Source organism: Plutella xylostella, chromosome 30 (genome assembly GCF_932276165.1).
Source record: "Plutella xylostella chromosome 30, ilPluXylo3.1, whole genome shotgun sequence".
Lineage (NCBI taxonomy): Eukaryota > Metazoa > Arthropoda > Insecta > Lepidoptera > Plutellidae > Plutella > Plutella xylostella.
In genome coordinates this window covers 3,864,196-3,889,745 of record NC_064010.1, presented here as the reverse complement: position 1 = coordinate 3,889,745, position 25,550 = coordinate 3,864,196, and the positions used below count along the sequence as shown (strand labels likewise).

Sequence of the window (25,550 nt, the reverse complement as noted above, 5' to 3'; positions counted from 1 at the left end):
GTCTGTCTGTCACTGCAGAATGGATGGATGGATTTTGGTGAAATTTAGTATGTAGGAAGGTGACTGTATTCTGAAGGGGTAACCAGAAGTGACTCGCATGACTCGCAACACGCAAGCTAGTCACCCACTTTCGTAGGAATTGCGGTTTTGAATTTAGTAAAATGCAGATATTTAGAATCTAGATGTGCAAATAGTTAGGTAAGTAATTGAGAATCAGCATGTTGGTTATATCATCATCATCATCAGCCAATAATCATCCACTGCTGGACATAAGCCTCTCCCAAGGAGCGCCGCGCCGTTGGTTATATTATAAGCCACTATTACGCCAATCATGCAATATGCGTAATAGCAATGTATATTTACCGGAATGATTCAGTAAATCCCAACTTGAAAGTATACGCGATTAGTACGCACAAATCGTGTATATTTTCAACTAAAATATTTATTTTTTTCTCTTGAAACTATACAGTGCTAGCACACTATGGGTGCGTTCTAGCCTTGTATAGTTTCAAAACACGCATCCCCGAAGGCGTAGTCAGAAGTGACTCGCAAGCGAGCTATGTAATAAAATATACCCCCTGTATTTACAGTACGTCGTTGGTTTCAGATTCGAGCGGCAGCTGACATCTTCGGCGGACAAGATTAAAAGAAACATCAGCCTGTATGTATCAAATGGAACCTAGCAAAATTATCACTAAAATAATAAATCTTCTATGTATACATAGCGAATAATTATGCCTTATTAAGCCAGATGGATGATAAAATATGTGAGTTATGTGACCTGATTTGACGCGAATATGCGATTTAAAAAAAAAACTCACGTTACTACGCTATTTTAGACCTTATACTGAAAGCGATAGGGTCTATAAATATGTGGATACCTACTTTTAAAATTGTAGCTACATAAGGCTTTTATGGTTAAAAAAAATGCGATTTTAGATCTCTCCTTTTGCTTCAAAACAGTCGTAAGCGATTTCGAAATAAATAAAGAAATGTTATTAAAAATAAATGCTCACTCTTTGTTTAATAATTAATACTATTATTATGAATATCATTTTAAATATTAGGTGCTTTGTGACTTAGCCTGTGCTAAGAGAGTTTTTTTTTACTGTTTTATTTTTACTGAAAATGTGACCGTGTGATATTAAAATATGACGATAATGATGTTGTTAAAAGATTTATTTTATGCATTTTGTAAGGACTGTAATAAGACGTATAATAAAGCAATTCAAATATGACATTTCGGCTCAGCCAATAGGAAGCCTGCATTTTGCTTTTCGAAAAATGAACGCGTATCTTTGGCTTAACTTTGACGCTAAACTATGTTTAAGAATCGTTCGATTTGTATCATTATTGTAAAATATAGCATGGCGTTTGATTGATGCTTATGCCTGGTTAATACAGTTCGCTTTCCCTTGACAGCCTACAAATGACAGATAAAATGAATGTTTTATAGAGGATGTTGCAAAAAGGGTTTACTAAGCCGAAACCTACATGTGCAGCATGGTATATCTAAGCCCAAAACTGAAATCAGAATTTCAAAATTCGCGATAGATATACCATGCTGCACATGTCGGATTCGGCTTAGTATACCCTTTTTGCAACACACTGTACAGCTGTCATAGGGGCCCGTGCTATATTTTGCAAAGTATAATAAAAAGTTTTACATGACAACAGGGACTCTTTCTATCATTTTGGTGCTGATATTTTTTTCATTTTAATCTTAACAAATAGACGGTTTGATGATTTTGTAATGCCATTAAAGATAATGCATTTTTATGATTCACAGCAATACATCATATGGGTAATTTTTTAAAATGAACGTTTATATTGCCAAAATAATGTACATAAATAAATGCTGGTAATGCTTAAATATTAATTTACTTTATATGTATTTTTTTAAATACGTACGGTTATGTGCAGAGAAACCTGACCCTCTCTCAAAGCTTCTGAGAGGAGTCAGATTTCTCTGCCTTATACATATACATGTGGATGTAATTCAAGATGTTTTTTTTTGCAAAATAATTTAAAATGAAAGTAGATTATAACCTAACCTGTTCGTAGCTACCAAATGTCAATAAACTAAATAAGTATAACAGATTGACAGCACTCGAAAATATATATTTATACAATGAAAAAAACATTGCACTTTTACACATATGTAAAAAATATATATTATATCATAAAAATGTACTAGTTACGCATATATTTCCTCATATTATTAACACACATCCTTGCTGTTTCTATAATAATTATATTCTACTGTTTTTTTATTGCAAAAACTAAAGAGAGTTACGGTATATTAATAATAATTGATTGAAAGAAAAAAATTGTACTTAAATACAACGAAACTATATAATATGTATAAAATAATATCACTGAATATATCACTCAATGGGGATATAAAACATTTTCAAATGATGACATAGTGTTGCATATACAATGTTACTACGTCGTATCTTTAGTAATCTTTACCTGTCCTTATATTTTTCTATTCTTTTCTAATAATCGCGTAGCTAGTACAGTTTCTGATAAAATAGAAAGCCCAAGATATGTTATTGTCATGTTGGCGTTACTGCATTTTGACGTTTTAATTTTTTTATAGCTGTTTGACGGTAATATTGTAACGTTTGAGCATTAAAAATTATTATGTACCTAACTAACATCCTTGCGGGCTGTACATATAACATATATGTATGTATAAATGAACATAATTGTTAAAACTTTGTGGCCATTACATAATATTATTATCTAGTCTCTCTGCATAGTATAGGTACAACATAATAACTATATTTATATGTATGTATTTAACAGTAATTTAAGTGACTTAATAATAATATATAAATATAAAATAATTAATATATTTTATGTATATGACAATGTTGATGGAATATTGACCGCCGTCGCTACGAATGCTACGTTGGTACTGAATTATGACAGTGTTTTTTTTACAGTACTGCCCACGTAAAGATATCAAAATCAACAAATTGGTAATGTAGTTGCTTAGCGTGTTGCGATATCAAATTCTTGACACACAAATATATCGCTAAAGCTCTGGCTGCTTATAGATATTTTTAAAAGAAAACCTAAATTATAAGAGTTGAATAAATGTATAATATTCCTGATAAAAATATCCCCGCTAATTCAAAGCCCAACTAAAATTATTCCAAATCTTTCGCATTATTTTAATGTATATCTAATGAAATTATTTTATAGATGGCACCTTAAATCTTATTTTATAGTATTTGAAAAGCTCTATATGACAAAAGTATAGTAAGTATTAAATGCTAAATGAATGTTTTAATGAATGCGCGGATAACTCGTTTTTAACAAATTCTAGTCTTCGGATGACTTCAGTCATTAATAGGTTATTAAAAAAGGAAATAAAAAAGGCGGGAATCAAGCTGTTATTGGCAAATTAAGTCATGCCCGTTTGCTTACAAAATTGTAGCATGAATGATTTTTATTTCCTCGGCAATAAATAGTGCCTAACTTAATGTCTAGTACACTCTGAGTCATACAAATCTGACCCCACTCAGGTACGGTCAGCTGCATAAGTAGCTATACAGTTTTGTTCCTCGTCAGACTAGCTACATAACGAACTGGCAATGTTTTAATAAGCAGTTTGTGAGTTTGACAAGGTACAAAATTGTACAGCTACTTATGCAGCTGACAGTGCCAACCACCAATGATGTTTACGAAGCTTTGAAATTACTATCATGAAACTTAGATAGTTAAAAGTATGCATATGTGAGAAAAGTACGTAAAATGTTTTCGCTTTTGTAAACTATCAAACCTAGAAGAATATAGTTTTCATTTAACCAAAATGGTTAAAGCTGTACTAAGAATTCTGTATTAACTGATTTAAGTTTTATGAGTAAAGTTATACTATTGCTATGATTGCATTGTGCCAAACGGGCATCACATACTTATAACTATGAAAGGCTGGTTAGCTGTTACTGATTAGATACTTAATGATCGATCGAAGTTTATGTTAACATCACAGTTTGTTAGCCTTTCAGAGTTTGCTGATTAGATATGTATAAACAAAAAGGTGAAATGTTGTTATGCTTCTAATTGTAAGATATTATTCTTGTTTTTAATACCTATGTAAAACATTACTACGGCATAGAAGAACAATCTAAGCGAACAAGACAATAGTGACCATCAGCGTCTAGGGCGTCGATTGAAGGTAAGTATACCTATCGGTATCTTATGTATCGGACCAAACGGATTGTACATAAATATATGGAGAAACGGCGTCGACAGTGCCGATTAAGTGGACGCACTTGTATATTTTTATATACAAAGAATACTGAATACGATAAGTACGTACGTCCGTTGTGTATGATGCCAACAGTGGAGGCTCACCTTAAATCTTTGCGTAGTAATTTTTTATGTAGGTACATTTAATATACATTTAAGACTTGAATTTCCCTAAGCACAGTGGTGTGTGGGCGATGACTTGGGAAGGCACGCTGTCGTCGAATATAATTTGCCATATTTTTTTTATATTTACCGAAATATGCACAATGAAATTTAAAATAAAAGGTATTTGTCCTTATTGAGTGTCGTTTTAATTTTTCTCCCATCCAATTAGTTAATATCTATGAAATTCAATGTTAATACCGACTACCGAATGGTGCATGCGTGGTTGGTTAGTGAAAAAAAAATGTTTGCCCTTAAATGGATCAAAATTTTTCCTTTTTTCGGTGAAGAGCTTTTTTAGTAGCATCACTTATGAAATGTCAGAATTCCGCCGGATTAAAAATTATAGATTAGTAGATTAGAATAGAATGGAATCGACAAGTGTCAAATTGTACATACAAATGACAAATCTAGTAGTACAGTCAATAAATGACCCAAAATGAGGTGTAGAGTGCGTGAGCAGGTAACTAAGCGATTCCTTCAGAAACTTGTTCAGGGGGCTTAGGTTGTTAACATACCAAAAGTCCTGACTCCTAGGTAAAGAGCGGGGGGGAGGAGGGGGGGTTAAATGTACGAATTTTTGGTTTTTCACTTATGTCTCGAAAACGGTGCATCGCAGAGAAATATTTTCTTATAATAAAATAGAGTTCTTAAAATTATCTAAAACTTTTATATCATATGTTTTTTTCTAATTCCTAACCGTTTTCGAGCTGTGCCCTCGGAAAAAGTTGAAATTTTCAAGTCAAAACATTCATAAACATTGCTTCATATTGTCTAAACCGATTCATAAACGAAAAAAATTAATAAGAAAGAAGTTGTAGATTTTTTATTCCCTTTTAGAATATAGATATCCTGGTTAATGTCTAACCCGCCTAAAGTTACAGCCTTTAACCCCCCCGCTCAACACCTGGGAGTCAGGACTTTTGGTATGTTAGTAGTGAATTATTGGGAAGTCTATCCCACTCTGCGATCGCACCAACAGCCGCGCTTCGCGCGTTGTTGGTGCTCTCTCGAGTGGGATAGCCTTCCCAATAATTCGTATTCGATATTCATATTTGATGGTATTTCTTATGATTATTATTTGTAGATAACATAAAAAGTTGAGTTTTTAATTTTTTGCCGCACTTCATCAATGACTATGTAAGTGGTAACACATTGTCATTTAATAAACATGAAATTCATTAAACAACCAAATTCACTAGAGCTCAGTAAAATTAATGTTGATTCAAACAAAGTAACTCACCGACATGGGATAGGTACTTTTACCCAATACTATCCGTTGCATTATTTGCGGACCATCTAACTGTGGAAAAACAAACTTAGTGATAGGCTTACTTTTACATCCAGATGGATTATACTTTAGTAACGTATACCTGTACTCAAAAACAATTTTCCAACCAAAATACATATTTTTAGAAAAGGTAATGAATCTAGTATCCGGTCTCTCCTATTTTAAATATCACGACAATGACGAAGTTTTAAGTCCTATTAACGCCGCTCAAAATTCTGTCATCATTTTTGATGATGTAGCATGCGAAAATCAGAATAATATTCGAGATTATTTTGCTATGGGAAGACATAAAAATATAGACTGTTTTTATTTAAACCAAACCTACACCAAAGTCCCAAAACAATTAATTCGTGACAATGCCAATCTTTTAATTTTATTTAAGCAAGATGACGTAAACCTCCGACATGTATATGATGAACATGTTAACACTGATATGACCTGGTCACAGTTTCGTGAAATGTGTTCCAGAGTTTGGAAAAATGAATTTAGCTACTTAGTCATAAATAAAGACTGTCAGAAAAACAAAGGTTGCTATAGAATGAAATTTGATACATTTATAAACGTTGATGGTTGAAATGAATATATAAACCTTCTCAACAATATACTCAGCACTTTTCCATTTGCTTTTCGACTAGAAAGTTGTACTGTTTGCGAAAATGAACGACGAAAAAAATATAAAACAGCAAATAATCAAATCTGCTGAGGCTGTTAAAAAGAAAGTTCAACAAATGAAAAACAACAAATTAGATTCTGAAATAGCGCTGCAATCTATGTTCAAACCAGTAACTGACCCATTAAAGCAGCTAGCCAGAAAAAACTCTAGTGCAAGAGAATATGATGGAGGTTATCAAGATAGTGAGGAAGAAGACAATACCATGCCAGAAATTACTCTTTCTAGAAAAAGAAAATTATCGGTACCCACTAAAATATCAGACGATACACTGCAAAATTCATTAAGTGATATAAATTTTGATCAATCTGTAAGTGATTCAGAGTTTGAACAAAACTCAAAGAATAACACGAGTGATTTATTTTTTGAAACTTCCGATGGTGTTTCGACTCCTACTCCTCAGGATATATCATCATGGTCTTTATCATCAGAAGTGTTTAAAGATATTCCATACGGAATCAGGATAGAAAATGGAAAACCGATGATCGGAACAGAGCGCGTTACTATAACCGATAATGAATTTATAGTAGCTGGACATTCATTTAATAGAACAAGAGGGCTATCTGAATTACTCTATCAAAGAAAACCTGATTTAAGAGTAGTCACTGAAGATGACAAACAAATTTACAAGTCCATGTTATTGCTCACGAATGCACATAAAAGAAAATATGATTTAAATCAACCAATTAACAGCAATAGGGGTTTTAAGTATTTAGAAATTATAAAACCATTGTTAAGTTCACCTTCAGACAAATCTAACAGCAGCACCGCGAAAGGGAAGGGATTACCATTATTTAAAGAAGTTGGTAAAAGTGTAGATTACATTTTTTGGAATGATCCAAATGACTTAGTGAAAACATTAAAATTGTTAATAGCTTCCAGAGATGCTGGTAACACTGGATTAGATGATGAAATATTATCAGTTATGAAAGAATTAAGAACATGTGTAGATATTGAGTAAATAAATACTTGTGCAAATTAAGTTAAGTTTTATTATAACTATAACCTCCACCTTAGTTACATGATGAATATCGATAAGTTTGGTCACCACGTTCATAAAAGAATGCGTGTTCTAGACTCTTTAGAATTTACACCATTAACTAAAACACTTAGTCAAAACGAAGTAGGTGATTACGATTTAAAAAAAAGAAGATTAAAAGGATTGAAATTGCCAATTGAGGGTGATGAAGCTGTTAGTAAAGAGTACCTCGACCAAAGCTACAACCTTTATTGCAAAAAAGAAGACTTTCTTGCAGAACTCACAAGTATAAAAGCTGAATTAAGTCTTCTTCAGGAACAGTTGCATCGCAAGTGCTCTAAAGTAGACGTGAGTAATATGATCAAAGATCATATAGTAGATTTGAGAGATCATCTCACCATCCAACATGAGTAAAAAAGGTGTGGTTAATGAAATTCATAAAGCTGCAAGACGAAATTTCCCACGTCGGTCAGTTATCCTAAAAGGAATAGATGATTTATGGCAAGCAGATTTGATTGATGTAAAAAAATACTACAAAAACAACAATGGTTTTAAATTCATATTGGTTGTTATTGACGCCTTTTCTAAGTATACATGGGTAGTAGCATTGAAGAGTAAAACAAAGCGTGAGGTGGTTTTAGCTTTTGATAGAGTTTTAAAGGAAGGACGAACTCCTGCAAATTTGCAAACTGATATGGGTTTGGAGTTTTACAATGACATCTTTCGACAGCTTATGCAAAAGAGAGGAATTAATCATTATTCCACATACTCTTCAAAAAAAGCATCAATAGTGGAAAGAGTTATAAGAACTTTAAAAGGCAAGATGTTTAAACATTTCAGTTTTGTTGGAAACTATAAATGGATAGGAAGCGTAATAAATGATATAGTATATAATTATAATCATACTATTCATACCACAACAAAGTATAAACCATCTGAGATAAATAAGTTGAATGAATCAATCGTAGCTAAGAATATAAAAAATCGTCATAAGGCTATATCAGTTAAAAAAAATAAGTATCATATAGGTGACGTTGTCCGTATAAGCAAGTATAAAGGAGAGTTTCAAAAAGGCTATACACCGAACTGGTCCACCGAATTGTTTACGGTTATGAAAGTAATAAAATCTGAACCTACTACATATTACGTACGATATCAACATGGAATTCCGATAAAAGGATGTTTTTATGAATACGAACTTCAAAAAACTAAGTATCCTAATATTTATTTAGTTGAAAAGGTAATTAAAACGTATGGAAATAAGGTTTGTGTTAAATGGCTTGGTCTAAGCTCAAAAGAAAACAGTTGGATTGATAAAAGCAATGTTATTAAAGATTGAAGTACATATATTATACTGTTTTGTTCAATTTATTTTCATTAGTCACCCAGTAATGAAAGGGAAAGGACTCCTTAACTCATTGATAAATAATTTGCCAGTAGAGTTACACTTACCAGGCTATCAATACTGTGGCCCAGGTACACGCTTACAAGAACGTTTAAGAAGAGGTGATAAAGGCATTAATCGTTTGGACAACGCATGCATGCAACACGATATAGCTTACGCAAACTATTCTAATTTACAAGATCGACATAAAGCAGATTTGAAGTTAAAAAATATGGCAAAACAAAGATTGAAATCAAAAGACGTTAGTACAGGTGAAAAAGTCGCATCTTGGTTGGTAAATAAAATTATGAAAGCTAAACTTAGAACTGGCGCTGGGGTTCAATCATTTAAATCATCTGTTAACAAATTAAAATCAGTGCTAAGGAAAATAAAACCAAAAAATAACAAACATGCCATAGAGTTAGCATATTTGGCTGCAAAAAAAATATTTCACAAAAATAACCGTGTGAAATTACCTAGAATTATTCCCATTCCTAAAACAGGAGGGATACTTCCTTTAATTCCAATTTTTGCGGGACTATCGGCATTGGGATCATTAGCCGGTGGTGTAGGCGGAATAGCTAAAGCTGTAAATGATTATAAGTCAGCGCAAAAAAATCGGGCGGAATCTGAACGTCACAATAAGACGATGGAATCAATCGCTTTGGGGAAAGGTTTATACATAAAACCCTACAAAAAGGGCAAAGGACTATGTTTAAAATACCCAAAAAACTAGTTTCGCGGCTACCCAGACGTGCTCTAAGTAATATTGATATATTAAAACACACTCGCGATATACCTTATTTTCGCGGCGTTTATATGAGAGATACTCTGCCAAGTAAGCCTAAGAAAATTGAGTGTGCTATTGTAAATTTAGATCTTTCAGTGAATGATGGAACTCACTGGGTAGCCTATGTCAAAGTTAATAATTATACGAACTATTTTGATAGTTATGGTTTAAAACCGCCTAAAGAAATATTAACATATTTAACAAAAAAAAATAATGTATTCTACAATTATCAAAATTGTCAAGGAAGTAATCTTTATAATTGTGGTCACTTATGCATTAAATTTCTGAAAAAAATCTGGAAACCGTTTATAACAAGCGATTGATTATATATTTCCTCATTATCACAATGTCGTTCACACTATCAATTACTGGTTGTAAATCCGCTTTGTCTACAAATTATTCGCCGGCTTTGCAACTTGGTGGTGAATATGAATGCGGACTAGTATTTTTTTTCAACATTCAATTCGATACCTAACGTAGGTAAAAATAACAATAAATTTTATTATGGTGATAATGAAATGGTAGAAATCCCTGAAGGATCTTACGAACTGCTAGATATTTACGATTTCTTGAAATCACATTTAACTGATTGCACATTTAAGTTAATGTGCAACAATAATACTTTAAGTACAGTAAATATATTTTGTTCGAAAGACATTCATTTTGAAAAAGCTGGTTCAATTGCGAGGACATTGGGTTTTAGAAATGAAATACTTAAAGCCAATATATTACATGACTCCGTCTTTCCAGTAAGCATTCTTTCTACAACCATCGTTCGCATCGAATGTGACATTGTGAGCGGATCGTATATTAACGGAAAACCCAGTCACATTATTTACGAATTTGCTCCTAGTGTACCGCCAGGATACCGAATAATAGAAATTCCAAAAAATTTAATATATTTTCCGGTAAATCCAGACAGCGTTAGTGAAATTAACATAAGAATTTTAGACACAAAAAACAATTTGATTAATTTACGAGAAGAAGAATTACAACTCTATTTGGATTTAAGAAAAAAATGATCGATTTCATCAATAAAAGGTTTGAACCCCTATATAACATACGCAGTACATTACGCGCAGACCATCAGCCACCACCTATAAAAAGGAGAAAGCTTACACAGGAAAACAAACAATTTCTGAAATCCATCAAACTCTTAAAATGAATATTTTAAATATAACAGATCCCATTACCCATGACAACAGTATTGAAAGCTATGAAGTTCATTCGTATAAACCATACATAAACAGTTTTAACCTTAATGATGAGATTCGCATTCCTATTAATCAACAAGATCTGTACGTTTTGCCGACAGCGAGTACACTATACATAGAAGGGTCTATCACAGTGTCTCGTCCTGTTGGTGATAAAAGAGAGAAAGTTAGCAGTGTTGAACTTGTTAACAATGCTATACTGTTTCTTTTTCAAGATATTCGATATGAACTCAACGGTGTTGAGATAGACAGAATAAAAAATGCAGGAATAACAACTACTATAAAATCTTTGTTGTCAATGAATGAAAATGAATCTAAAATGTCACGGTTGTGGGGGTGGGAAATTGAGGGCTCTAAAATTACTTCAGGATCTTTTTCCGTGTCTATACCATTAAATAAAATTTTTGGCTTCGCTGAGGATTACAAAAAAATTATTATGAATTGTAAGCATGAGTTGGTACTTCTGCGTAGTAACACGAACCTTAACGCAATAAAATTAAGTACTAATGAAGTATTAGACGATATAACCATAAATAAATTAGTGTGGAGAATGCCACATATAAAAGTATCAGATCGCGAGAGGATTCACTTATTGAGATATTTAGAGAAAGACAAAGCTATTAGTATAGCATTTAGAAATTGGGATCTTTATGAATATCCTCTATTACCAAGAAGTACCAAACATACGTGGTCAATAAAAACTACATCTCAAATGGAAAAACCGCGGTTTGTTATTATAGGCTTACAAACAAATCGAAAAAGCAATGCTAAGTCGGATATGTCGCAATTCGATCATTGTCATTTACGCGATGTTAAAGTGTTCTTAAATTCTACCTATTTTCCATATGAAAATCTTGATATAAAATTTGGAGAAGACCGATATCTATTAATATACGAGCAGTACGTGAAATTTCAACAGTCATATTTTGGACATCAGTTAGGGCCGTTGTTAAGTTTAAAACAATTTAAAGAAAAGGCACCCTTGTTCGTTGTTGACTGTTGTCGTCAAAACGAAACATTAAAAACCGGACCGGTGGATGTACGTGTTGAAATAGAGAGTGATGTAGAAATACCCGATCAAACAACAGCTTATTGTCTTATTTTAAATGATTGTATAATCGAGTATAAACCACTTTCTAATATTGTAAAAAAACTAATATGAGTACTGATTTATTATTATTGGATTTGCAAGGATTTCGTGACTATAAAAATAGATTTATTATCAAAGAATTAGCATATGCTACAAAAGAATATACTCAGGTCTATTTAGTAAAGCCTCCTTATCCATTTTCAAAATTAAGTGATGATGAAAAGAAACAAGTAAAATGGTTGGAGAGAAATAGGGGAATTTACTGGCGACAAGGGTACATAGATTATAATGAATTTAGCAGGTTAATAAAACCAGTTTTAGACAAAGCAAATGTATTTGTTAAAGGTTCTGAGAAATGTAAGTGGTTAAGAGAGTTGTCACCTGATTGTAAAGTTCTAGATATCGGAGAAAGGGGGTGCCCTAACTTAAAATCATTATTTGATAGTTATCAAGGTAATGACAAAATTTGTTGTTTTAACCATCAAAAATATTGTGCTTTAAAAACAGTTATTTGTTTAAGGAAATGGTATTATAATGATTATTAATATTATGTTCAAAGAAAATAAAATCCAGATTTTTATTAAAGTCTTTTATTTATTTTAATCTACCTACATCTAAACAAAAATACAGTTTATATACTAAACCTAAACTAACTTAAGAGCTACACATAGTCTTTGTAATTTTTTTCACTAGGTTTTCCGTCATGTCTATTATCTCATCTACCGGATGCGTCACAACGTACTGTGCTTTTAGCACTACACACTCACTGTCACTAGTACTGCTGTTCAGATCCACAACCTCAATTCTCACGAGCCGATGTCCTGGTCGCGGTGATTTGCTCATCACGTAAGAGGTTGTGGTGTCATCCTCCGCCCGCCGTTTTCTGGACTGTCTGGCCGCAACACTTTTCTTTTTAGCGATGGTTCTCTCTGGGCTTGGCGGCCGCACCTCTTCAACATCGCTGTCGAACCATACTTGTCCGCACTGCAGGTGGTCGAACGAATGCGGCGTACCTAACCCGTATGGGCTAGATTCATTCAGGATCTGGAAAGAAAGAAAAAATATTAAATAATTGTCCACCATAACTCTCGAGCACTTTACATTCAAATATTCGAAAAGAAATAGATAACTTACCGATTGTGACATTTTGCAGAGTTTTGTTTGAGAATGGTCCGAGTCTTAACAGTGAGGTGCTCGTGCGCAGCAGAGTGAAAGAAACATAATGAAAATGCAACATCGAAAATTTAAAAACATCATGCTATCTTTTTCACACTTACCCAAAAGGTTGCGCTGCACTTTACGCAGTAGCCACGTGTTGTGAAACATAATGAAAATGCAACATCGACAATTTGAAGACATCATGCTATCTTTTTCACACTTACACAAATGTTTGCGCTGCACTTTACGCAGTAGCTACGTGTTGTGAAACATAATGAAAATGCAACATCGACAATTTGAAGACATCATGCTATCTTTTTCACACTTACACAAATGTTTGCGCTGCACTTTACGCAGTAGCTACGTGTTGTGAAACATAATGAAAATGCAACATCGACAATTTGAAGACATCATGCTATCTTTTTCACACTTACACAAATGTTTGCGCTGCACTTTACGCAGTAGCTACGTGTTGTGAAACATAATGAAAATGCAACATCGACAATTTGAAAACATCATGCTATCTTTTTCACACTTACACAAATGTTTGCGCTGCACTTTACGCAGTAGCTACGTGTTGTGAAACATAATGAAAATGCAACATCGACAATTTGAAAACATCATGCTATCTTTTTCACACTTACACAAATGTTTGCGCTGCACTTTACGCAGTAGCTACGTGTTGTGAAACATAATGAAAATGCAACATCGGCAATTTGAAAACATCATGCTATCTTTTTCACACTTACACAAATGTTTGCGATGCACTTTATGTAGGTCGATGCAGTAACCACGTGTTGTGTAGACTTGGCTTTTCTATGAATATTTCAAGCAATAATACTTACTTTTTAGGTGTGATTTATAAATAAAACAAAAGATCCCGTTATAATGTTATTTTATTTAAGATAACATTAAAATTTAGCTTATAATCTATTTAAACAGGGTACAACTTATTGGTACAATCAAAAGTATTGCAGTGCAATCAATAAAAGTATTGAAATAATAAAAGTCAAATATAAACATAATATACAAAGTAGAATAGATAAGTAAACTTTAACTCTGTCTTCATCCCTCAGCCATTTAAAATTAAAAACATTTTTTTTATTTATAGACACTTTATTGCATACTTAAAAGAATAACATACACAGACAAAATACAAATGAAGAAGAAGTTAGTACACAAAGGCGGGCTTATTGCCAAAAAGCAATTTCTTCCAGCCAACCCTTGGTTGGTGGAAAACTCAGGTAAATTTAACAAAACTCTTTTATACAATAATAAAAAGAAAAACAGTAAATGCAGACATATAAGTAACTGAGACTACATTAAGCATGTCCAAAATAAACTTATAAACTAGAATTATACTACCTATTCAACCTACTTAAATAATAATATAAATACACATATACCTAAGAGACAAAATACACTTAATATATACTGGCTATATTAATACATACATATACTTACTTACATAATTATAATTTCCAACCTAAGGTCTGATAATAGTGATCCATTACGCTCTTTTTAAAGGTAGCAAGCGAAGGTGATAGTCGTACGTTCACGGGCAAGGTGTTCCACAGACACGCCGCCTTCACAGCAAACGAGTCACTATAAGAAGCAGCGTTACGATCAGGCACACTCAACATCTTGTTCTCTGTAGATCTCAACGCTCGGCCGTGGGAACATAGGAATGAAAACTTAGATTTGAGATATTGGGGGGAAGAAGGGTTATTCAAAACATTGAATAACATGTTGAGAATGTGAGTATTCCGGCGAAGGCGAATTGGGAGCCACTTCAATTGAGCACGATACTCAGAAATGTGATCGTACTTACGTAATCCAAAAATGAATCGGATACATAAGTTCTGGAGACGTTCGAGTTTGTTGAGTAGCTCTTCAGTGAGGTCAAGATAGCTTACGTCAGCGTAATCGAGAATTGGGAGCAGTAGAGACTGTGCCAGCGTAACTTTAGTGTTAAACGGTAGGAAATACTGCAAGCGTTTAAGAGAGTGGAAAGATGCAAAAAGCTTCCTGCTCACAGCATCAACTTGGGGAACCCAAGAGAGAGTGCTGTCCATGATCACGCCGAGATTTTTTACTGAAGCCACATATGGTATGTCCGATTGGTCATACCTGACCCTCATCGCAGCTGCAAAGTCAATCTTGCGTAGCATTCTGGAGCTGCCAAAAACGATTGCTTGTGACTTAGTGGGATTTAATAGCAGACCAAAAGATTTCACCCACTTGGAGATAATCTCCAAATTGGTGTTGATGAGGCTAATAGCAGAGTTGAGGTGTTCTGGAGGTGCACTAGTGTAGAGCTGGAGATCATCCGCATATAGGTGGTAGAGAGAAGTGAGTTTATTGGCTAAGATGTTTATGAACAAAGAAAAAAGTAAAGGAGAAAGAACGCCGCCTTGAGGGACGCCAGCAAGTACTGGACACCAAGTTGAACTCTCGCTGTCGGTACGTACACACTGCTTGCGTCCCTTGAGGTAAGACTCGAACCAACTAGTGACTGCCGGAGATACGTTAAGAGTGCGTAAAATACCAATGAGTAGATCAAAGTCGACCGTATTAAATGCGTTACTGAAATCCAGCAACGCAAGTACAGTAACGTGTTGCTTATCTATGTTGCTACGAATGTCATCGGTCACTTTGATTAGGGCGGTAACTGTACTGTGGCCTGGTCGAAAGCCGGATTGGAGAGGGTTAAGGAGATCGTTGTTGGATAGGAAACTGGAAAACTGTTCAAAGACAAGACGTTCGAGGACTTTTGAGAGGAAAGGTAAAATTGAAATTGGGCGAAATTGCGACAAAGACGTAGGATTCGGGACTTTTGGCAGTGGAAGAACAAATGCATTCTTCCATAAGCTAGGAAAGGATTTGGATAGGAGGGAAAGGTTCATGAGGTTGGTTATGTGAGGCAAAATAACATCTAATATTGGATTTACCATGGAGGCACTGATATCATCAATCCCTACTGCTTTGCTAGTTATCGCCGAAATACATCTCTTAACGTCGCGGCCAGAAACAAGTTTGAAATTGAATGAAGGGCAGTCAGGGAAAGGCATAGCAGAAAGATGACTTAGAGTTGTGGCTTTAATCTGATCATTCAGAATCAGAGGAGGGGTTGAAAAATGCTTGTTGAGAGCAGTAAGGTCAGTGTTGATGTTTGAAAGTGCCTTGGTTTTCCCTATGCCCAAAGATTTCAGGAAGTTCCATAACTGTGAATTATCACAGTTTTCTATAGTTTTATGAATATGTCGGCGTTTCGCATCCCTACACACTCTATTGCATCGATTTCTCAGCTCCTTGTACATCCGCTCGTGCTCCTCAGTGGGTTGCTTCTTGTAACGAAATCTGGCGTGATCACGTTTGGACATGAGCCTCTTTATGTCATCTGTGAGCCACGGGGCAGGCAGCTGTTTAACATGGACTGGACGGAGGGGTGCATGTTTATCAAAAAGATCGGTGAGGAGAGAGTTAAACAGAGCGACCCTCTCGTCAATGTCGTCTATGCCGTTCAGCTGTGCCCAGTCAATAGCCTTAGCATCTTCACACAGTTGCAGCTCGTCCACCTGTTTAAAGTTACGCTGGAGAATGGTACGCTTCTTGGGTTTTGGAGTACGAATCTTATATGAAAGATAAAGAAGATCGTGGTAAGAAAAGCAGTCAGCTGCTAACTGACCATGCTTAATAACGAGATCTAATGAGGACACGATAATCAAATCAAGAAAAGTCGGATCTGAATTAGGCGGATGGTGAGTTGCATCTGACGGTAAGATGTGCAGATTTTTAGACGTAACAATGGAGTGCAGAGACTTGGATCGAGAATCGTTCTTTAAAAGGCAAGTATTGAAATCGCCCATGACTATGGTATTGTCGAATAAAGGAGAGTAATCATCAAGAAGTTTTTCAAAAGAATCAAAGTAATTGACAGTCATCGAGGGGCTGTAGTAAACTCCGAGGAGAATCCTGCTGTGGCCGAGACGTACTTCTATGAGAAGGTGTTCTGCCTTCCCAGAATACTCACTCGGAGATTTACTAATGATAGAGTATGGAATGTGGCTACGAAGGTATATAGCAACTCCACCACCGCCTTTATTGACGCGATCATTCCGGATGAGCTGGAAACCAGGTAGTGGATACAAAGAAGAGTCGAGTGAGGGTTTCAGCCAGGATTCTGAAACAAGAACGGCATGAATGTTGTTGTTATCGAAGGACGTAAGCATATCGGAATGGTGTGCGGGAATACTCTGAGCGTTGATGTGAACTACATTCAGAGATTTCCGACAATTCGAAAATTCTGTATTGAGACCAGATGAGAGCTGAACGTACGACAAATCACAATTACTTATGGATCCAATGGAAGAGCAAGAAAGGTAAGTATCATCATCACTATTGGCAGAGTCATATATACTCATAGTTATAATAATATAATATACTTATGCCTATAATCTAATATAATATTTATTTAGAAAATATATATACTACGTATTTTACCTACAATATAAAATATAATTATATACCTACGAATTTATAACACAATATAAATATAGATTGCACTATACAATACACCTCTAAGTGCAGCGCTATGTATGTCACAAACAAAAATAAAATAAACATAAAAAGTTTTAAGTTAAACGGAACGTGATTACAATATACACAGAAAAAAGGAAAAAAGTAAATTAGTGACAACTGGTTGACAATGACAACTAATGACATTGACGGTGTCAAAGTGACAGACAAAATAACCTTAAAAGTAGCACGCATTATCTAATCTACTGAATTTTGTGAGATAAAAAATAGTACCTACGTTCAAATAACTTAGTAGACAAATTATAGGAGAAAAAAAAACGAATGTCACGCTCAGCTCTAACGCCTGTCCTTGGCTGGGATAGTGGCCTTGCTCCTCGTGACTGGCTTGCTTTGCCTGGGCGCAGGCTTCTCTCCAGGAGTCTTGGCGGCCGCCACCGTGGTCGTCGGAGCCACTGCAGGATGCTTCCTGCAGAGCTCATCCAGCTGCGCCGCCGAGACGATGGTCACCTTATTGCCGTCAGCGAGCTTGATATGCACTGCGCCATTCATGGTCCAGCACGCGCTGACCCCGAAGTGTCGGCGCGCGCGGGCGTAGTACTCCTGCCGACTCTTTGTGAGAAACTCACCAACGACAGTGCCACTCGACTTCAGCTGCGTCTTACGTCCCCATATTGAAGCTTTGGCCGAGATTGAGTTCAGCTTGACAAGGATTGGTCGCGGCCTTCTTGGGTTTGTAGCACCAATCCTTACACAGTGATGGATCTGACTCCGCTGGAAGTCGGCCAAGCCCATCTTGCCTGTCACAATGCCTGTGATGACTGCTGCCGGGTCCTCTCCATCCTGCTCTTCTACGCCGGTGAACAATAGGGCATTAAGCCGACTGTGGCATGAAACATGTGTCTAACCTAACTTAACAATGCTAATTAATTCAACAGATTATGTAAATTACTTGTTATTAGTATGTAATATTATCAACTAAAATATATATTTGCTACCCCAAGCTGTCGTACTAATTTTATCACCACGTATCATTTTTTTATCATCGTTGTGTGATAGAGCCACCTTATTTATGCTTCTCGTAAACAATTGGTGACGGATTGATCTAAACAAAATGTTTCTTCTGCGGATGACGTTATTTTCGAGAAGTACAGATTTATAGTCTAAATGAGTTAAATCCCTCATTACACTTGATTTTACACCTTTCGCTTTTTTTATAACCCTATCCTGAGTTTTAATACAGTACATTTTAGATCTCAGACCCACAAATTCTGTTATTATTCGTCCACCCATTTCATCCTTAAACAGACCTGGCACCTTTTTGTTGATCAAAGGTAGACCGTATTCATTCTGAATGTTGTAATTGCTTGTATCAAAATATTTGATGAAATGAGTTTTCAAATCTTGATAAAAATCATTACTTTTTATGGCATAAATAAAACTATCAGTGTCTGTGTAGCACATTTTAACCCTATCTTGGTAATATGGCTTTACAATATTATAATGAAAGTTGTACATGTGTGTTTTAGATAGCTCAAGTACTGTAAACCCAATATATATCGGTTTATCATAAACAATTTTCTTTGGTTTCATTTGAATGGCTACTAAATTCTCACTAAAAATGGAAACGCTATGGAAACGAGGGTTCGCAATAAGTCTATTGGCTTGCAATTTTTTTTTTGTTTTGTTATTTGTATCATTCCATTGCTTCACCAAATGCACAGTGACCCTAGATTCGTTATTTTCTAATGTTTTTCCGAATACTGAGTTATTCAAAAGTTTAAAGAAATCTTGTTCAAACACCGATTTAGCTTCTTGTCGAAGTTTTGTGTTGAGCTCAATATATGATTTGAGATATGGACTTTGTTTAAATGTGATAACGCGATGAATTTTTTGAAGAAGTAAACCATGGTCTAAGCATGTTTTCAAATGTCTGTAGTGAATCACATAATTGTATTTATCGTATAAATTAGGAATTAACTTTTTAGTTTTACCTCCGGGTGGGATGCATTTTTCGGGACAAAATGGTAAATCATCATGTTCACCATGCAAGTGATGAGGATAAGCCAAATCTACTTCAAGTATGTAACCATAATCCGCATCGTCGTCCACTAACGAAACGTCAAGTTTATCTATTTCACATTGGTTGAGGAATCTGAAATTGGATTCAGGCAAACTTTGACACATGCTGTGTCCATATAAATTATTGCAATCTATATAAACGATGTGTGAATCTTGTTGTGAAGGGTCATAATCTAGCACGAATTTATGGTTTGCCTTCACATATCTATGGGAACACATAACTATTCCTCCTCTTATACCACTTTGAATCATTCGAATCATAGATAGATCATTCAAGAGTTCGAGTTTAACGCCTGTATGGATCATCATTGCATCAAATGACAATTGAGGTGCGGTGATGAAATGTGCGGGATCTAACTGATAATGCTGTTTACATGTTTTACGAAATTTTTCAAAAATATCAGACAAAATTAACACATCGGTTTTGAGATATAAATCCGTGTAGTCACCCATGGTTTGAATTCGGAACTGATTCCAAACTGATTGGGCGTGTTCATAATCTTCAGTTGAAATGTCTTCATTGGTTAAGACATTATAAAAGTTTGACTTTGAAGGTAGACTATCTTCTAAATAAGTCTCCCAACTAGTCATGTAATTGTATGGGTATACACCCTTTCGCGTCAAAAGACAAAAATCTTTTTCTGCTGGAAAATGTTTTTTAAGACAGTGAAAATCGTCTTGCGTCAATGTTTTAGCCAACTTTCCCAAGCTAGTTCCCAAAAATTTTAGTGAATCTGCAAATCGCAGACGAATATGATCTCCATCACCAACAGGTAAAAACTTTGTGAATGAAATATAGTTTTCTTTAGTTTTTGGTATTAGTTGTATCTTTCCAGGGATTTCACCAAGTTCCTTGATAAAAAGATGACAATCATAACCAGACAAGTTATGAAAAAAAATCGGAACGAATTTACTTAATTTGTACTGTAAATTACAATGAGCATGAGCTGCCCCGCGGTACTGAGCAGAGATATGACAGTGATCCCTAACTTTGTCATTCCAAAGCAAGTGTTTACAAATGTGACAACGCGTTGCGTTTTGAAAATTTTCGCTGTCCGCCTCTGTAAAAATCATTGGTTTAGTGGTATTTAACATTTCATTAATTTTTGTACAATGATTTTGTAATGATTGAACGAATTTGGAAACACAGTCCTCACCACGGTATGAATCAAATAGGTTTTGAGTTTCATCAATAGTGCAAATTATGTTGTATGCAAAAGCAATCGGTATATGATGGTGTAAATCAGTTGTAGTAGCAGTATTTGGGTTAGGATCACAACCGTGCACTGGCCGCAACATTGTTTCAAAGTCTGCATATATGACATAGGGCACATCTTGTTTTTTTTCATAATTTTTAAATTGGACAAATGAGCCTTTTTCTGGTAAAAAATAGGTCGGCTCACCGCAAACATGATTGTTCAACTCTTCTTGTGATCGGAAAAATGTGAAGCATACATCGCAAAAGAATATATTTCCGTGGTGCTTGGTAATTTGGCTTCTCACAAGGCGAGATAGATTTTTAATCAAACAGTAATGAGATGAATTTTCGTTTTCGATTAGCAATAAATTAATGTGATTAATACCATCAGATTCAGATCGGTATAATGGTCCCTCAATTTTGTTGTCTTTTAAACCATAGACAAATATCGCAATATTAGGATTATTTTTCTCAAAAGTTGAGATGTCTGCGAAACTAATTGGAAAGTTCATGTTTTAGGTGTTCAACACATTCTGAAAGTGTGGATACGATGATACGCGCTCAGGATGAGTCTTTGTTGGATTCAAAGCCGCCATAACACACCAGGGTGAATTTCCCGCAGCCAAAAATTGCGTGGCATCAATGAAATCGGTACTAAAAAACCAAGTTATAATTTTCTAATATTTTTTTCCGGTTAAGTGAAATAGTTATCTATGTGTAGCACTAAATATTGTATTAAAAGGATTAATGGATATTAAAAAAAAAAAGATTAAACCTCCAAATCTTTCATTGCCGTGTCTGTCCCCACGTCACCACGTTTTGTATTATTCTTCATTGATGAAAAAATATTGAGTATTGATAGTTAAACTTAGTTTCATTTGATACATTAATAGTTAAAGTAATGTCACGGAATACATTTATTGAAATATATAAAGAATATAACGAACGGTAAGTGAAAATTCATGTGTCCCAGAACTTCTGTTCATCGCCGTGTCCTAAACATGATCAAGGATATTGGTTTACCTATGAACTTGGGTGCCCCCCTCAGTGCGCTAATCGTTTCTTACAAGTGTCACCTAACTGCTCGACGTGGAAGGAGGTACATCGATGCCCGCGTTTTTGCGCTATAGTGAAAATCAGTAAAAAATTTGGGGACTGGACATTTTTTCTTTCATTGCCGTGGATAGATATAACTTCTCTAAAATTAAGCTTGTCTTCTAGAGTAAGCATTCAAAAGAAAGCATTTTGAAAATATTTACCTTATAAAGTATTTATTTCTTCGAATAGTTAATACTTTTTTAGTTATTTATATTTAATGCCTTGGTTTTCATCGCCATGCTTTCATTTCCGTGGCTTCCGTGGCCAATATTTGCTATGGCAATGAAAAAAAATCCACGGCAATGAAAAAAATTTAATTGCCATGTCTTGTAAAATAATTTGTATTCATTGCCGTGGTTAGGTTATTCATTTCCGTGGCCAGGTTATTCATTTCCGTGACTTATGTTCTCATCGCCGTGGTATGGATGATTATGCAAAGTAACATATCTTTACCATCTTTTACCTGTAATACAGGTAATACCGATCACGGACATATTAACTACAGGACTAGTCAAATTACCTCTTTTTGCAGTGCGTTAAAACGGGTGCGTATCGCGATGTATAAAAACGAAATATATAATATTACATTAATAATAACAATCACAACATAAATTATAATGAACGTTATGTATAAATAAGATCGGTGGTAACTCAGTCGGGTAAGCGCCCGCTTCCCACGCCAGTGATGCGGGTGCGAATTCCGGCGCTGACATGTACCAATGTGTTCCTTTCAATTTAAATACAATGTATACCATCGCTCTTACGGTGAAGGAAAACATCGTGATGAATCCTGCATATCTACCTATTGATTTAGCACATCTAGATAATATGTGTACCCACCAACCCCCTGTGGACCAGCGTGGTGGGAAATGGTCCAAGCTTAGAAAGGCAGCTTAGACCTTGGAATAGAATATTCACATTGCACAAAGGTCCCATTCGAGAGAGCCAGGTGCAGGTACTTACACCTCCCACAGATAGTAGAATAGAATATAATAGAGCATACATCTCTGCAGGAACTCAGCTGGATGCCTTAATGCTCTTTGCAACGTGTAGGCCTCCGTATGAACTTGGGCAAGACAAAAGTCATGTAGAATGTTCACATAAAACCGGAGCCGGTGATCGTTCGTGAGACAACTATCGAAGTTGTGCAATAATATGACTACCGGAGGCAGACTATTCGGCTAGGCAGAAGCATAGAATAACGAGACTAGCACTTGTAGGTATTTGTTATTCTATGGCAGAAACAACTTCGACAAGGAGGCTGAAAGGCGCATCCAACAGTCTTCAACCATTGCGCCCTGCCAGTTATGAAATATGGTGCAGAGACGTGGACAATGATGGTGGGACTGGTCCACCGATTTAAAGTCACTCAGCGTGCTATGGAGAGAGCTATGCTTGGGGTCTCTATAGTGGATGGTACCTATCAGAAAAGAGGTTATACGTCAGAGGACTAAGGTTACCAACATATCTGTCAAAATATGCAAGCTTAGGCAGATAGCCGGTAGTGGCTGGATTCGGAAGACCGAGGTTGTGGCGCTCCTTGGGAGAGGCCTATGTCCAGCATTGGATGATTATAGGCTGATGATGATAACATGTACATTTCATATTATTATACCAATTAAAATATACTATGATTTAGCATAAAGTTGATAAAATATTCTATCATATCACATAATCTGTGTTAAATTACACAACACCATCAAAACCTCTAGCACCACAACCTAAAGATAGGTGCGATGACGAGAAAAGCGAGGAGGAGCGGTTAAGTGCACATGTTTATCAAAAATGAGTGCGTCGACGCCTCGCAGCCCGCCGGCTGCGCCTGCAGCCGCGCCCCCCGCGCCGCCCGCGACGAGCCCACGCAGGGAATGTGCCCAGATACTGTCCACTCCAGAGATCCAGGACTACATGAACAGGATTGACTATTGTTTAAACGCTATCTGTGCTATTGCTACCGAGGGAAAACTAAATACCGACCAAAAAATTAGAATCCACAATTTATGCCGGAAAGTAGGAAGTGAGACCTCACATATAGCGGTTCTGTACCAGGCTTTGGGGCAGAACACTAGACAAGCCTATACCGCTCTGGATGCAGCTCAAGATAAAAATAACCTGTCCCAAAAACTTGAAGATCTTAAGTGCATTATAAGTGAAGCCCCAAAATCTCATCCCGGAACCTCCACCTTCGCCGATATCCTGAAAAAAGGACCATTGCCCCATATCCAGCCCAACCACTCAAGTTCGGTAGCTATCTACCCTAGTGACAGAAATAAATCAAGTGAAGACACTAAGTCACTAGTCCAGAAAATTATTAGCCCCAATGACATGAAGCTGCATGTGACGGGGTTACGTAAGACGAGAAATGGAGGTGTCATCATCAGCACCGACACTAAGGAGGATATCGAGAAATTGAAACAGTCGAAGCAGTTGACGACCTCTGGTCTTACCATCGATGAGCCCCATAAACGCAACCCCAGAGTTGCTATCATCGGAGTTCCTGTGAAGATGCAGGACTCAGAAGTCTTCAACTACCTCTACCACCAAAACCTCGCCGACAAACTCCAGGATACTACTCAAGAGACCTTTATGAACAGCATTAAATTAAGTCATAAATCTGGTATGAGAGATGCTAAGACCTGCAATTTTATCGTCGAAGTTCCAGCACTGATTCGCAACGCCCTCATAGCCCAAGGAAGAGTATTTCTTAACTGGTCGTCCTGCCCTGTGAAAGATTTCACAATTGTGACCAGGTGCTACAAGTGCCAGCAGTATGGCCACGCGGCCAAGTCGTGCCGGGAGACGGTCGCTACGTGCGGCCACTGCGGGGAGAGAGGCCACGTGCAGAGCGATTGCACCAAAAAAGCTGAGCCGCCAAAATGTGCTACCTGCCTCCACTTCAACAAGCCCTGCAATCACAAGACGGGAGATGCCGAATGCCCAGCTAAGCTTATAGCCCAGAAACGGTACATTGCGTCAATTCATTATGAAGACGTCTAAAGGCGCCTCTTACTAAGTAGTCTAATTTGAACTTATTCATGTATGATATTATGTATGTATATGTATGTACTTATCTTAATTAAATGAACTAGATTAATTCTACATAAGTAATAGAACACACGGAACTGTCCTACTAACCATAATAATAAACCCGTACCTAAGCTAATTTACACGTAAACAATGTATCAAACTAAATCTAAATAGACTTGAGAAAGAATTTTAGTATGTACTTAATACCTATCGATCTTGACCCAGTTTACTAATAAATGATGATGCGGTCACCTCTGCACGTTGTACATATTATACAATAAAATTATTCAGCAAACAATTTTACTTCTACTTTGCACATTCCTTTTACATAATTTTGCCTTGTTTAAACTTATTCATAATATTAAGATGTTTAGTTACTAAGATATTTAATTAGATGCTTAAGTTTCTCTATGTAACTTTTTAATCTGAAACACAGGAAAAACTCTGTTATTTCCTAGTTCAGAGCAGTATTTCACCTACCTTTAGATTTAAGAGTTGACCTATTTTTAAAATATGTATTACCTATAGTTATCTGAATAAATTTATTCTATTCTATTCTATTCTAAAAGCGAAGCGGGGCTACATGGGGAGACGCTCTATGTTTA

The 25,550-nt window shown here is 35.8% G+C and overlaps 3 protein-coding genes across 9 annotated transcripts in view; 2 read left to right on the top strand and 1 right to left on the bottom strand.

The window, feature by feature from the left end:
• LOC105383678 (tau-tubulin kinase homolog Asator) overlaps window positions 1-4,564 on the top strand; it is a 76,035-nt gene extending 71,471 nt beyond the window's left edge. For all 7 annotated transcript variants that reach the window (XM_048632110.1, XM_048632107.1, XM_048632109.1 and 4 more), the window contains one exon: window positions 608-4,564. The gene's annotated coding sequence lies outside the window, so the exon portion shown is untranslated. The remainder of the gene's footprint in view (window positions 1-607) is intronic.
• A 7,859-nt stretch (window positions 4,565-12,423) lies between these two features.
• Window positions 12,424-13,051, bottom strand: LOC119692682. Its single transcript, XM_038114010.2, has 2 exons — window positions 12,981-13,051; window positions 12,424-12,890 (listed from the first exon to the last, which is right to left on the bottom strand). The coding sequence occupies exons 1-2, from the start codon at window positions 12,990-12,992 to the stop codon at window positions 12,501-12,503; spliced, it is 402 nt and encodes a 133-aa protein (XP_037969938.1). The 5' UTR covers window positions 12,993-13,051; the 3' UTR covers window positions 12,424-12,500.
• Window positions 13,052-23,703: 10,652 nt separating this feature from the next.
• On the top strand, window positions 23,704-25,217 carry LOC125491050. Its single transcript, XM_048631941.1, has one exon. The coding sequence runs from the start codon at window positions 23,704-23,706 to the stop codon at window positions 24,913-24,915; it is 1,212 nt and encodes a 403-aa protein (XP_048487898.1). The 3' UTR covers window positions 24,916-25,217.
• Window positions 25,218-25,550: the final 333 nt, after the last annotated feature.

Bases quoted from the DNA above. Each gene is read 5' to 3' on its own strand.
- LOC125491050 (XM_048631941.1), top strand. From the start codon at position 23,704: ATGAGTGCGTCGACGCCTCGCAGCCCGCCGGCTGCGCCTGCAGCCGCG.